The 15,433-nt window shown below is 40.8% G+C and overlaps 2 protein-coding genes across 4 annotated transcripts in view; one reads left to right on the plus strand and one right to left on the minus strand.

The window, feature by feature from the left end:
- Positions 1-15,433, plus strand: part of LOC308401517 (calpain-9) — a 42,920-nt gene that overhangs the window by 19,759 nt on the left and 7,728 nt on the right. The window contains exons 13-16 of one of the 2 annotated variants that reach the window (XM_080889770.1): positions 1,258-1,332; positions 1,450-1,507; positions 10,777-10,841; positions 11,880-11,948. In XM_080889770.1, coding sequence (XP_080745896.1) covers positions 1,258-1,332; positions 1,450-1,507; positions 10,777-10,841; positions 11,880-11,948 — 267 coding nt within the window. Of the gene's footprint in view, positions 1-1,257; positions 1,333-1,446; positions 1,508-10,776; positions 10,842-11,879; positions 11,949-15,433 lie in introns of both variants that reach the window. The other variant, XM_080889769.1, reaches the window with a different exon arrangement.
- On the minus strand, positions 1,516-10,763 carry LOC308401516 (uncharacterized protein). 2 transcript variants are annotated; one of them, XR_013972583.1, is made up of 2 exons: positions 2,497-10,763; positions 1,516-2,309 (listed from the first exon to the last, which is right to left on the minus strand). XR_013972583.1 is itself a non-coding variant. In XM_080889768.1 (2 exons), exon 2 carries the CDS (start codon positions 8,955-8,957, stop codon positions 2,919-2,921), a length of 6,039 nt encoding a protein of 2,012 aa, XP_080745894.1. In that variant the 5' UTR covers positions 8,958-9,742; positions 9,930-10,763; the 3' UTR covers positions 1,516-2,918. The 2 variants fall into 2 exon arrangements, 1 of the variants encoding a protein (XP_080745894.1); XM_080889768.1 differs by having other exon boundaries at positions 1,516-9,742; positions 9,930-10,763.

Raw genomic sequence — 15,433 nt, forward strand, 5'->3', positions numbered from 1 at the left:
ATTTGGAAGCTGCAGGTTTTGTCTCTCTCCAACCAAAATTCACAGAACCAGCAGCAAATGAAGATCCAGACTATCCTTCATGTTTGAAAAACATCGTCATGAATTCCCTTAGTTTTGCGGTTTTGCTTCCACCGTGATAAAATAACACTTCATGCACATTATTCTGCATTATTTGCTTGCTTATTACGCACCAGCTTATCGTCGTGTACACCGCAGTTGGTCATTGTTTTTTTTTTTTTGTTCTTTTTGTTTTGTTTGTTTGTTTGTTTTTCCAAAAATGACTTCTGACAAGAAAGCCTCATTTCTGCTGTTTAATACCAAAGAAATGTAAACTTTTTAAAATGATGCCAATTTGCAAAACTTGTAGCTGCATCTGTAATCAAACCTCTGTAACTTTGCAGCATCAGGTAATGTTCAGATGTTGATTCATGGTTTTCTTCAGTTTTTGATCTACTGCAGAATATTTTTAAGGTTAGCTGCTATAAAAAACCAGGCCAGGAACATCTCCTTCATGTTTTCCAGTTTTATTCTCAGTTATTTTGACATAAAAGCATCTGCTGTGATGCTCACACATCTGATGAAGTCTAACAAGTGTCAGTACTGATAAATTATCAGAATTATAATATTTCTGACTGTCTGAGTCAAAATTGAATCGAATCGGGACCTTGTGAATCGGAATCGAATTGATTATAGAAATCATTGACGAGACCCGTTCCCAGTGAGTGTCGAGCCAGATGGCATTAGCTTCCACTTTGAACCACATCATATGCTTTTTGCAGACAAGGTGGTTCTGTTGGCTTGCTCAGGTAGCGGCCTTCAGCTGGCACTGGAACAGCTGAGCTTGAAGCGGTAGGAATGAGAATAAGCGCCTCAAAATCTGAGGCCTCAGATTTCAGCTGGAAAAGGGAAAGCGGAGGAAATGGAGTATCTCCGGATCTTGTTTACGAGAGAGGGGAGTGGGGAGCAAGAGATTGACAGACGGAGTTGGCCAAACCTGAGCTAGAGATTAGAGTTTTAAAACACACATCGCCTGAACAGGGACTTGAACCCTGGACCCTCAGATTAAAAGTCTGATGCTCTACCGACTGAGCTATCCAGGCTCTCCTTCCAGTTGCCTGACAGCTGTTTGACGTTTCTGTGGTCTTGTAGTGGCCAGGTGAAGATTTTTGATCTAATAAAAGTATTGACAACTTACGAGGATGGAAATAAATAATGAGATATGCAGCGTGTTCATTTACTCTGTGTTTCTCCCGCCAGCTTTCATTTCCTCACCAAGCTGCCCTCCCTTCACCTCAGGCCATCAGACAGTTATTTCAGAAACACTGCAACAAGGTGAGATTGAAGCACACAGCTGCCTGTTCTTGCCCTGCCATTACTGGTTGATATAAGAGGTTTTAACAGAAGTAGTGAAACACTGACCCCTTTATGTCTTTTTTGTGTCATAAGAAGGGATTTTGCAAACCACTGCACCTCTACAAACTTCTGACTGAGGCCATTCAGGGTGGAGGTCAGTAATCCTGCTGTTCATCCTGCTTGTTCAGTCATATCTCTTTCAGCAGACGATTGTTTCAAAACTTCAGTCATCTGAACTCCGTCCAAAAAAGAAAAGTAAATAACCTCAAAAAGCTAGCATTATGCTAACTAGCCTCCAGGTTAGGTGATGCTGCTACTGAACTCCAACAGGTGCTGGTAAAAGCATAGACTGGATGTAAAAGATGGACATAGACTATTTTATTTTTAGTGGGGTGACCTGGTTGAGGGTGTAACATTGAGCATTACACCCTGATATAAAGCCCGTGGCTATTTAGAAATGATGGTGGCTCAGGAGCTGAGGAAGTCAGAGTTGGTCTGTGTACGCCCCACAACACGCAGAGCTTCTGCCAAAAACAAAGTTTTGGGTGATTTTTGCATTTTGCAGAACTGCTGCATGTCTACTTTAGAGTTTTCTCACCTACAGAGCCCCACACCCACCACTACTGAACTGCCTGTTTAGGGTTCATTAACATAACAACATCAGCATTCACACCAATGATTGGAGCGAGACTTGGCTGCGTCTACACTAATCCGGATAAATTTGAAAATGGTGTTTTCGTCTAAAAATGCTCCACACTATCGTTTTCAATGGTTTCTGAACAGCTGTTCATCCACACTGAAACGACTGAAAACGCTTACTGTTACTCCCCTCGAGTCGTAATAAAGCTCAACTTGTTCCTTGTTTTTTAACTGACATTTATTTCGGACAGGAGGATTCTTCGACATGCCTTAACTTGTAATGATGTCCAACCACAGCCGATACAATGCCGTCAGAACTAAAAAGAAATACAAACTTAAATGAATATTCTTAATAAAGCCCCTAAGCATTATATATGGCGAAACATTCCAACAAAACAATCAATAAAATACACATTACACCTCACACTGCGGTAATTGCACTAGAATATCACGCAACACTAGCATATTTACATACAACGAAAATAAACAAAAGAAAACATTTACCTCATTGGCCTCACTCAAAGGGAATAAAACTTTAATCCTTACATCGTGGGGAGGTCCAAAAAAGGCACTCTTTTATTTATCTTACTATTTACTATCTTACTGTGGACGTGCAAACCTCGTGGCTCGTCTCAATTAGCTTGCTGAGTGTGCCAGCCAAAAATACCCTCTTAGCAACAACAGACGGAACTATAGAAAAGGTTCCTATCTAATTGCACAATTAGTAAAAATAACACATTTAAACATATAAATCCAATGAACAAAACATGAATTACTATTGATTTATTTCTTAATATTTCAACTACTAATTGTTTCAACCTTACATATCTAATAAAATGAACTTAAATGCGAGAGTTGCCTATGACGGCAGCTACACTCCCACCAAATCACTTGTGATTTCCACCTATGAACTTATGAAATGTAAACTAATCTGCTTCTAATAGTGTCACAGTCTTGTGTATAGGTCTGTCAAGTAGAACTGGTTTACTCAGTCTCTTTCCATGGTCATCTAACAATGAGTCACTCATTAACAGTTGTACTTTGCGTATACATCCATCTTCACTCGGGTGTATGGCAACAACTTTGGCCAACTTCCAGTCGTTTCTTGATGCTTGGTCATCTTGTACGATCACTATGTCATTGATCTTTGCATTTCTGTTTGTTTTGTGCCACTTTTGTCTTTGTTGTAGGCTCAATAAGTACTCTTTCTTCCATCTGTGCCAAAATTCATTGGCCAAGTACTGGACTCTACGCCATCTTTTGCGAAGATACAAATCCTCCTTTACAAAGTCTCCTGGTGGTGGCAGTATTACTGACGACTTCATGGTCAACAGAAGATTAGGTGTAAGTGGCTGAGGTCCAGTAGGATCGTTGAGTAAATGTGGGGTGATAGGTCTGCTGTTAACTATCGCCATCACTTCATAAAGATAGGTTCTTAGAGATGAACTGTCCAATGATCTGGATGACTGATCCAGAATGGTTGTCAATACACTTCGGATCGTACGAATTTGCCTTTCCCAGGCTCCACCCATATGACTGGCAGAGGGAGGATTCATCACAAACTCACAGCCTAGCTGTTTCAAACTTTCCTGATCCATTTCCTTTACTGCTTCCAGAAACTCACGTCTGGCTCCAACAAAATTGGTGCCTTGATCTGATTGCAACTGACGTACATTCCCACGCAAAGCGATGAAAGAACGCAGTGAGTTTAGAAAAGCGTCGGTTGACATATCATCAAGTAGCTCTATGTGCACCGCACGAGAGCATAGACAGGTAAACAGAAGCCCGTAACGCTTCAGTTCTTTTCTTCCTTCTTTAATGTAGAATGGGCCGAAACAATCCATCCCACAATACGTGAAGGGAGGGGTGGTCTCCATTCTCTCACTTGGTAGGTTTGCCATCTTTTGATCTTCTTCTCGACGTCTGAATTTCCTGCACTTAATACAGTTGTAGATAAAGGATGATACTGCTTGACTGCATCCTAGTATCCATATTCCGTTCGATCTCAGCTCATTTATCGTCATGCCCCGTCCTTGATGTTTCACCCGCTGATGATAGTGATCAATCAGTAACTTTGCGATATGGCAAGTCTTTGGTAAGATGACCGGGTGCTTGACGTGTGGCTGCAATGTAGAACGCTCTAATCTACCTCCCACTCTAAGAACACCCTTCTCATCCAGGAAGGGATCAAGTCGATAGAGTCTATTTGTTCTGTCCTTGGGTAGATCCTTTCGCGTTTGAAGTGCCTTGATTTCCTTGCAGAAGATTGATCTTTGTACAATGGATATGACTTTAAGCTCGGCTTCTGTCCTTTCTTCAAGGTTAGTGGCTTTATTGCTTCTCCTTTCCAAGCCCTTAAACTCTTTCACAAATCTGAGAAGTCTTGCCATAGCTTTGACCAACCTTGACCAACTGGAGAATTTCAGAAAACGTTCTGCCAAAGAATTTGTTTCTGTAGTTGTATGGAGTACAACAACTTTGCGTACTTCTGGATCCTCTGCATCAAGTTTCCCCACCGTGACTTCTTCGTGGGGAAGTTTCTCTTGCCAAAGAAAACTTGGACCACTAAACCAGTTGGAGGTAATGAGGTCTTTGGCCTTCAGTCCGCGCGAGGCATGGTCTGCTGGATTGAGATCTGATACCACAAACTTCCATTGCATCGGTTGAGTGCTTTCCTTAATACGCTGAATGCGATTTGCAACGAAAACATGGAAACGTCTCGCATCGTTGTTGATATATCCCAAGACAACTTGAGAATCTGTCCAGAAGAATTCTTGAGCATCTTCTAGCTCCAACTCTGCTTTGAGCATGTGACTAATCCGCACTGCTACAACTGCTGCAGACAGCTCCAATCGTGGCACCGTAGTAACCTTCGTGGGTGCTACTCTGGACTTGGCAAAGACAAGAGCGCAGTGGACTTGTCCTGCTTCACTGACAGCTCTCAGGTACGTACAAACACCATACCCTGAAACACTTGCGTCTGAGAAATGGTGAAGCTCGTACTTCTGAACTGTTTGAAAATCTTTTGGCACGTAACATCTGTCAATTTTGACATCTGCTAGATTTTTTAGATCCAACAACCAGGACTCCCACCGTGACTTCAGATCGCTTGTGAGTGGTTCGTCCCAATCTGCTTTCTCACGACACATTTGCTGTAGTATCTGCTTCCCAAGTAGAACAAAAGGTGCCACAAAGCCAAGTGGATCGTAAATAGAGGCTACTGTGGACAACACTCCTCTTCTGGAAAGTGGCTGCTCGTTCACAACTACTCGAAACTGGAAATGATCCGAGTCGATGCACCATTTGACACCTAGGGCTCTTTCAATTTGTTGCTCGCCCAGTGACAAGTCCTTTCTTACTGTTTCTGCACAATCTTCTTCCGGTAGCGAATTAAGCACTTGCTTACTGTTTGAAACAAACTTGTGAAGTCGCAAGCCTCCTGTGCTGCAAAGTTCCTTTGCTTCCTTCACCAAACGAATTGCCTCTTCTTCTGAGTGGAAACTGATAAGACCATCGTCCACATAAAAATTTCGCTCAATGAATCTTATGGTAGCTTCACTGAACTTGCCTTGACCTTGTGCAGCAATATACTTGAGACCAAAGTTCGCACAGGCAGGGGAAGAAGCAGCTCCAAACAAGTGTACGCGCATGCGATAGACAGATGGAGTAGAGTTGAAGTCTCCATTGTCCCACCACAAGAAGCGAAAGTAATTTTGATCTTCTTCTCTGACTCTGAATTGATGAAACATGCGCTCAATGTCGCACATCACTGCAACTGGACCTTTCCGAAATCGGCACAGGACCCCCACTAGAGAGTTGGTTAACTCTGGCCCTGTAAGCAGGTAGTCGTTCAAGGACACCCCTCCGTACTTTGCTGAACAATCAAACACCACTCTTATTTTGCCAGGCTTTTGAGGATGATACACTCCATGGTGTGGAATGTACCAGGCAGGGCCTTTGTCCCGGTCTACAGAGGGAACTCTTTCTGCATCACCACGCTCTATAGTCTCTCTCATGAACTCTGTGTAGTCTTTGTGGTATTGCTTGTCCTTCTCAAATCTTCTCTTCAAATTTTTGAGTCTGTGTTCTGCACAGCTCCGGTTGTTTGCCAGACTTGGTCTGTCTTCCTTAAATGGCAAAGGTAACTCACAGTGTCCATCTGCTTTCATCTTCACTCCTTCTTCCATTATGGAGATGAACCTTAAATCTTCTTGTGAGAAGTGTGAATCTTCCACCTTTCTTTCATTGAAGTCGGACTCGAGCACTTTAATTACATCTGCAGATGTGACCACCTCTTTGACTTGTGTGCGACAGACGTATTGCACTTCTTTGACCAACTGCTCAGCTGACTGATTGGGTGTCACTTCCTTGACAATGATCTTGTGGCTACATCCTATGGCATCCCCATAGTCAACACATGGATTAGCTCCTCCAACTATTGTCCAGCCAAGGTCTGTTCTTTGGGCAAAAGGTTCATTATCTTTTCCCGCCACAACTTCTCTGGGTACCAACACTTGTGAACAATTGTAACCAATGAGCAGGCCTACGTCACATTCAATCAGTGGAGCGATTTCTTCAGCCAGGTGCTCTAAGTGTGGCCACGCTCTTGCTGTCCTTTGTGTGGGAATATGACTCAAATTCGCAGGAATAAACTCTCTTGTGTATGTCACAGGAAGAGGAATTCTCCTTGAAGAAGAGAAACCTCTGACCTGTAACCCAGACAGCCTTTGACTTGGTACTAAAGTGTCTTTAGAAGACATTGTCGAGAGCTTTAACTGCACACATTCCTTCTCTGCATCCAGAGCATCTGCCTTTTCCTTCAAGACGAATGTTGTGTCACTTTGGCTATCAAGAAGAGCATAGAGAAGAATCTCATGTTCAGGATTGCTTGTTGTGGATAACCAAACTGGAATGATTGTAGATGTGAGATTACTTCTGTCACTTTGAATCACACGGTTTGATATTGCTTCACTTGGTGCTTCCTTGGGTTTGGTTTCTCTACTCTCTTTATTGCCTTCCATCTCTTTCATTTGTGGTTCCTTGTCACTTTCCTTTTCTTTCCTTTTCTTTGAGGTCTTGTCTCGTTCCTCATGCAAACATGTCGGGTGTTTCCCTTTACATGTGTCACACATCTTTCTCCTTTCACATTTCTTTGATTGGTGTCCAAAGCCTAGACATCCAAAGCACAGTCCCTTAGTTTGCACAAATTTGACTCTTTCACTCAAGACCTTGTCCATAAACTTCCTACATGTGTGAATGCTATGATTTGAGTTTTCACAAAACACACATTTTTTTGTGTTGGACGTCTCTTCTGCAGCACTCACTAGCACCTTTGCTCCAACACTTCTTGTCTTGAAAGATTTCATTTTCTCTGAGTCACCTGCTTTGAGTGCATGAAGCGATGTTACTGGATTGCACGCAATCTTGGCTTCTCTCGCAATGAAGTCAACAAAGTGGCTAAATGTTGGAAAAGAACCATCTTGTTCTTCAATTTCAATGACCTTTCGATTCCATCTTGCTGACAACCAATCAGGTAGCTTGCTTAGCATTCTCTGATTCTCATTGCAGTCATTCAAAACTTCAAGACCTTTAACCTGAAGCATGGCCGCTTCACATCCTCTGAGAAAATCTGAAAATTCTCGAAGTTCAACGCTATCCTTGTTCCCAATCCTTGGCCATGATGTCAACTTATCTCTGAAAGCTTTGGTGATTACAAATGAACTTCCATATCTTTCCTCCAAAATGTTCCATGCTGAGTAATAAGCACGCTCTGTTCCCAACAGAAAATAACTCTCAACAGCCTTTCTCGCCGGTCCTCCAACATACTTGTGAAGATAGTAAATCTTTTCATTCACTGGGATGTTCTTTCTGTCTATCAGCATTTGAAACGACATTTTCCAATCCTTGTACTTGAGAGGATCTCCGTTGAAGACTGTAGGTTCTGGTACTGGTAGGCGACTTATGTGAATGGACTCAGCTAGAGCTTGGGCCAATGTTGTGGTACTATCTTCCTGTTTGCTTTCTCTTGGTTGTGACCTTAAGTTGGCTTGTCGCATATCAAACGGCTCTGCATTTGCATTAAGTTGCGAATGTGCAAACTGATTCATCGGTTTAGCTGTGACATTTCTCCGTTTGCTCCTTTCGTGCAGAAGGTCTGATATTTCTTCATCTGAGCTTCCTTCGTCATTGTACACTTTCAAACGTGCTTTAGCCGCATTCATTCTCTTTACTGTTTCTAGCCTTTCAAGCTCTCTTCGCTTTTGCTCTAAGGCCTTCTGTTTCTCAGCATTCTCTGCTTCAAGGATTTCAAGTGCCTTTCTTTCACTTTCCAATTCCTCCATAATCTTCAGAGTTGCTTCAGTAGCCGCAAGCTCTGCAGCTGCTTCTTGCCTCTTTACAGACAACTTACTTGAGCTTCTTGATTGCCTGCTATTCGAACCTTTGGATCTTTGAGAGGCGGCAGAATTGAATGCTGATCCTATATCACTCCAGTGAACCAATCTCTCAGAAAGTTCTTCGTCTTCTTCTGCTGCTAATTTTTCTTGAGCTAGCTTTATCATCTTTTGAGAAACCGCATCACAGGTGTCCACTCTGCGGCGAGTGTCTGCATCAGGAGTTTCATGATTGCGCAGTTCATCATAAACTTGTTTCACTTCTGCCGAGGTATGTTCAACTCGGCCGATAAGCTCTTTAAGTTTTGCACTAACAGGTTCTTCAAGTGCCTTTTTGCCTTGTTTTGCAACAACTTTCCACATTTCATAACTGACTTTGAAGCGAGCTTGAAGCTTGTTCACCTTTTCATCATGTAGTGCTTGGCCCCTTTCAGTGAACTTCTTAACTCTTTGACTTTTCCTCAAACTTCCTTCTTTAGTAGCTTTACTTGTGCATGGTTCTGGCAAACTTTCTTGCTCTTCAAAAGCTTCTTGCTGCTCCACAGCTTCAGTGTCACAGCCTTCTTGCTCCATGTCACAGACAGTCAAAGGTATTGTACTACACTCAAGTCACCTAGGTCAACTTAAATACGTGAATAGTCACCTTATGAAGCACCTAGGACCTTAAATTGCTTTACTTTAAAGAGTCAACTTAAACATATGTCACAAACTCTTAAACCAAAATAGTAAATTGCTCTTCACTTGTAGTAAAACAGAAAATAACCTTCAATGTCAAACAAAATACTATAATGTGACCTTTAAATATCTAATGCAGTCTTAAAAATAAGCAAACCCTTATAATCAACTTAAACGTACCTTAATTACAGTTACTTAGCATAAACAACAATAACATGAGCTTAAACTTTTACTCCAAACCACCACACTTCCACTTTCATTGCTTGACAGAGTCCCTTTAAGATGAGCTAAAGAAATCTACTCTCCACATTTAACTTGTATAAACGTGTTACTTCTTTGTAGCTTAACCAAGCTGCACCGCTGGACTCTGGTTGCTTTATGAGATGTCTGTGTGTGTGTTTGAGCGTCTTTGATGCGTGAGAGAGACGCGAGCTTAATCACGTGACCCGGCGCGCTGTCGGCTCAGCTCCGCTCCCGCTCGGCTCCGCTGCGGCAGACCTCTTTCTCCTTCTCTCTCCTCCAGCACGAAGCAGGCTGAGTTCTGACTGTTACTCCCCTCGAGTCGTAATAAAGCTCAACTTGTTCCTTGTTTTTTAACTGACATTTATTTCGGACAGGAGGATTCTTCGACATGCCTTAACTTGTAATGATGTCCAACCACAGCCGATACAATGCCGTCAGAACTAAAAAGAAATACAAACTTAAATGAATATTCTTAATAAAGCCCCTAAGCATTATATATGGCGAAACATTCCAACAAAACAATCAATAAAATACACATTACACCTCACACTGCGGTAATTGCACTAGAATATCACGCAACACTAGCATATTTACATACAACGAAAATAAACAAAAGAAAACATTTACCTCATTGGCCTCACTCAAAGGGAATAAAACTTTAATCCTTACATCGTGGGGAGGTCCAAAAAAGGCACTCTTTTATTTATCTTACTATTTACTATCTTACTGTGGACGTGCAAACCTCGTGGCTCGTCTCAATTAGCTTGCTGAGTGTGCCAGCCAAAAATACCCTCTTAGCAACAACAGACGGAACTATAGAAAAGGTTCCTATCTAATTGCACAATTAGTAAAAATAACACATTTAAACATATAAATCCAATGAACAAAACATGAATTACTATTGATTTATTTCTTAATATTTCAACTACTAATTGTTTCAACCTTACATATCTAATAAAATGAACTTAAATGCGAGAGTTGCCTATGACGGCAGCTACACTTACGTTCCTGTACTGCGCATGCGTGAAACGTAAGATGGTTTGACCTGCGTGATTTCCATCTGCTGTTTATTTACTTTTCCGTCGCGGCAAAATGTTGAGGAGAAGCACCGAGTTTTTTAAATGGACTAACAATGAGGTGGTCGTTGCTGCGAGTAACACAAAAGTAGCAAAGTTGCAAAAGCGAGTGAGAATCAAGAATGTGAAGAAATCTGGAGCATGTACAGACTGATATTAATCTTTAAGAGAGCTGTCAGCGTTTTCAAAAAGCTCAAGTTTTCCTTGACCAAAAACGCCGTCTCAGTTTTCAATTTTCTCAGTTTGCGTTTTCAAACGAAGACGTATTAGTGTGGACATGGCCTTAAACATCTGTTGGTATTTACGGTGAAGAAAAACACCCAGCCTCACACACTGCTTTGGCCTTTTTACATCAGGTCTGTATGTCTGTGTTAAAATGTTCCCTCTGCTGTGTTCAGTGCTGGCAGGAAGCGAGAAGTACTTGGCTTTGGAGCAGTGCAAGAGCCTGGTGGTCCTCATGGATGTATCCTTAAAAAACACACAAGAGTGTGACACAGGCAGACGACCTGCGTGATGAGAGTGTTTGCAGTACTCGGTAATATGTCATAACCACAGCATGCAGTTTTTCTCTTTGTGAACATTTCCAAACAATTCCAAATTAGTGTTCATAGTTAAAAAGAGCATAAACCATTTACAATTGGCAGGTAAAAGCAAAAGAAAGAGGGGGAGAGGTGGAGATGTTTTTTTCCCTGCCTCATTAAAATAACTCAGCTGTCTGAGCACTGCAACAAGAGACTTTTGATCAAATGAAAATGTTTTTGATTCTAAAAAAAAGCTGTTTTATCACAAAAAGCCTGCCTCCTGTTGTGCTGTTGGAGTATCATGAGCTGGTTTTACACTTCAGCTCTAATAATATGCAATTATTTATGGCAGGACACCAGCTAGTTTTTATATAGTGAAGTTAATTGACATTAACTACAGCTGGTAGTGATTGAGCACCTTGATTTAAGAGAGCCACACCTGAACAGGGACTTGAACCCTGGACCCTCAGATTAAAAGTCTGATGCTCTACCAACTGAGCTATCCAGGCTCTAATGATCCTTTCACATGTGTGTTATAGGCAAGGAGCCGTGAGACCCCAGTAAAACGTCTGGTGTGCATAACTGAAAGTAAGAGCTTTAGATAATGTGTAGAGAGCCACAGCTTTTAGTCACACTCACAGCCAAACCTGTAGAAAAGGATTTCAAAAGAAAATTTGTTTAAAGTTTATCATGTAATCAAAAATTTGTATAAGAAAACTACAGATGAATGAATGACTGTGAGAGCTGCAGGTAATGTCGAGCATTAATATAAGACCAAGATCGTCACAATTTCCCCCCAAAAAAATTGTTTTTGTGCGCAGAAGTCTAATCTGTGATGAATCCAAAGTCGTTTGCTGATAAATTCGTACCCTTCACACATCTGTTACCGGCAGACTCTCAGCAGCCTGTCAGCTCGGTGTCCTCCGAGGCCTGTCGGGATATTTCTGGGTTAATTTCTTTGACCTGAGAATTTTCTCCAGAGCCAAGGCATCGCTCAGCTAAACTGGCCCGAGTTCCAGAGTCTTTGGGACAAGATCAGGAGGTGGACGGTAAGATCATCACCAGCAACATCAACAACACTGCTAACATTGTGGTGGTAGCAGAAGCTGAATGCAACTGGCGATCTCACTCCTTACACGAACTCTCAATTTTTAAGTCTTGTTAAACTCCTCTTTTCAGGAGAGACCAAAATAAATGCAAGAACGTGTCTGAACTAGAGCCACAGAACACGTTTTCATTGGTTCTGTGTGAATTACACTTTAAAATATATATAAGTGCATAGAAAAATGCTTCAACATGTATTTAATGAGTTTTTGAAAATGGTCCAAAAGGAACTTTGGGGAGAAAATAACTCATCATTAAGTAAAACCATCACAGCTGTTCACATTAAAACCAACAAATCTACACTTTTTTCTAGCTTCTAGTGTTTGTTATGCAAACTTCAAAATACATATCCATATTAAAATAATACAAATCACTGCAGAGCCCGTGCTGTAGTAGCTGACGTCCGCGCACTGTGTATCTGTAAATGTACAAATAATTGCAGTATTATCCATGTGCCAGACAATATACTGCATTTACTCCATATACTGTATTACTACCAAAGAGACGGTTGTGGAGGTCACCGTTGAGGCATAATCAGGCACATTTCTGCGACACCATATGTCCAGATATAGTCTAGAATACACTAAAAATAAACATTTAAAACATAAAAACGATTATAACAGACAAACTCAGTCTGGAAACCAACTAATTTGAAAGAAACCAATGCTGAAAATAAAATAACATCTGTAAAACTTTTCCAGCTCTGATTCTGTTGTGATGACATCAGGAAGCACTGTGATGCAATCTGAAGCCTATATTTGTTGCACCGGATAACACTGGACATATTTTACTCTCAGAAAACTGCCACAGAAACATAAAATGATTCAAGCAAAAAGGTGGACAAGTCCAACCAGCAGCATCAAGTTATGTGACACAAAATGTGCCCCACGCCTTCCAGGGTGGGATTACTAAAAGGGAAAGTGTATGTTTGTGCGAATGCAGAGTAGACCATGGATGCTCGCTGCTGTCGCAGTTTTTTTTTCCCCAACAATATCTTTATTGCGTTTCAAAATTACATACAGAAATTGGAGTACTTCCACAGCAAAGGAAACATCCAGGGCAGCTAAATTATTGTATAACAGTCAATCGCCCTCCCTTGCAAATCAGACACTTATAAGATGTTAGAGAGCAACAGTTAAGTGGAAGTACAAACTATATCACCTGTAAATAATAACTTAGTCAAACAAAGGAAAAGGAAAACACAACCCCCCCCCCCCCCCCCCCCCAAAAAAAAAAAAAAAAAAAAATTATATTTATTTATATATATATATATATATATATTTATTTATATATATATATATATATATATATATATATATATATATACACATATATATATATATATATATATATACACATATATATATATAAAATAAGCTTCTCTATTTCCAAGGGTTGCTCAACATCAACTCGGTTACACTATTGTGCATGGTTCAAAGTTACAAACTCAAATGTACAATTCACACAGCATTAAAGATCAAGTATAAAAGAGATTAATTTAGGAAACTGCAGAGGACCACCAACATTTACACCCCATCTGCCCCATCCACCATACTGCCAAGATCCATATTTCCCATATATTGCATAAAGGGACCCCAGATGTTTTGAAAAAGTGGTAGTTTCCCCTTGATAATGTAAGTAATTTTTTCCATAGGTAAAGTTGTGGACAATTCCTTAATCCAGTTAATGTATTTTGGTTTACTGGTCTTCCTCCATGAGAGTGCTATGACTCTTTTTGCCAGCAGTAGACATAAGTCCAGGGCGGTAATTACCTTTCTAGACATAAGATGTCCATCAGGATATAACCCTAAAATAAAAAGTTTAGGGTCAAGAGCTAGTTGTGTACCCAATATAATATCCAGAGCTTGTTTAATCTTTCCAAAACCGTTGTACTTTATTGCATTCCCAGACACAGTGGAAAAACGTCCCTTTCTCCTCTCCACACCTGAAACACAAGTCTGGGATATCACCATTATACTTATTAAGCTTTTCTGGAGTCACATACGTCCTCATTAGCCAATTATATTGCAATACTTTGAGACGAGTATTGGTAGTTTGTGTTTGTGCTTCAGCACATGCCTCCTCCCAGTCTTCGGAGGATAAGTCCTCCTGTAAATCTTCCCTCCAGGCATTAAGTTTTCCTAAAGAAGATTCAGGGGAACCCTCTACTAACATATTATATAATTTGGAGATTATTCCCTTTCCAAAGCAATCTCTTTTCATTTCTGTTTCCAAAGTGGAAAACGGAGGGATTGACAAACACTGATTTTGAGATGATCTAATAAAGTTTCTCACTTGTAGATATTTAAATCGATGTTTGCATGGGATATCATACTTGGAAATCAACTCCTCAAATGACATCAAAATCTCACCCTCTGATCCCACGAGATCCCCTATTGTCTTTAAGCCTTTGTCAGCCCACTTCCTAAAACCAGGGTCTGCTCTGCCTGGAGGGAAAAATTGATTACCCCATATTGGGCTAAAGCGTGCGAAAGAGGTGGGTTCACCCAGGTATTTTTTTAACCTGATACCAGATCATAATCATATTTCTGACTATAGGATTTTTTGTCTTTTTTTTCAACATTTTGACTTTTGCTGAGTATAGGTACTGGGGAAGGGGAAGAGGTACTGAACTGTTTTCCATATTTGTCCAAGGCGGGGGGGATTTATCTGTAAAATAATACATCATAGTCCTCAATTGGGCTGCCCAATAGTACCAAAGTGGATTGGGACATTTGAGGCCTCCTCTTTCATACGGTAAGTACAAGAGTGATAAACGGAGCCTTGGTCGTCTATCATTCCACAAAAAACTTACAAAAATTGTCTTCAGGTGTGAAAATAAGTTAGCAGGGGGTGACAATGGGATGTTCTGGAACAGGTACAAAAGTTTGGGCATTATGTTTAATTTAAGAACATTAATTCTCGCTATAAGTGACAAGGGCAAGGGCTTCCATCTATCTAGGGATGAGGTGATTGAGTCTACCATAGGGGTGTAGTTAGCTCCAACAATGTCTCTCAAACATGGCACTATCTTAATCCCCAGATAGGTAAAACAGTCTACCATTTTGAATTGGAAAGCATTTCCAGCACCCTCTCTCTCTTCTGAGTTAAGTATCATTAATGAAGATTTTTCTTTGTTCACTTTATATCCTGATATCCGTCCAAATATGTGTAGTAGATCCAACAAGGCTGGGATAGACTCCTTCAGCTTTTCCAAGAAAAGAATAACATCATCTGCAAATAAAGCAATTCTGTGTTCCTGTTGGTTTACTGATAGACCAGTTATGCTCTTATGGGACCGCACCGCAATGGCAAACGGTTCGATTGCTAAAATAAACAATAAAGGGGACAAAGGGCACCCTTGCCTACAGCCCCGTTTAATTTCAAACGGTTTAGATATAATTCCATTTGTCAGTATTTCAGCATATGG

This window comes from Rhamphochromis sp. 'chilingali' (assembly GCF_963969265.1).
Source record: "Rhamphochromis sp. 'chilingali' genome assembly, chromosome: 8".
NCBI classification, from domain to species: Eukaryota; Metazoa; Chordata; class Actinopteri; order Cichliformes; family Cichlidae; genus Rhamphochromis; species Rhamphochromis sp. 'chilingali'.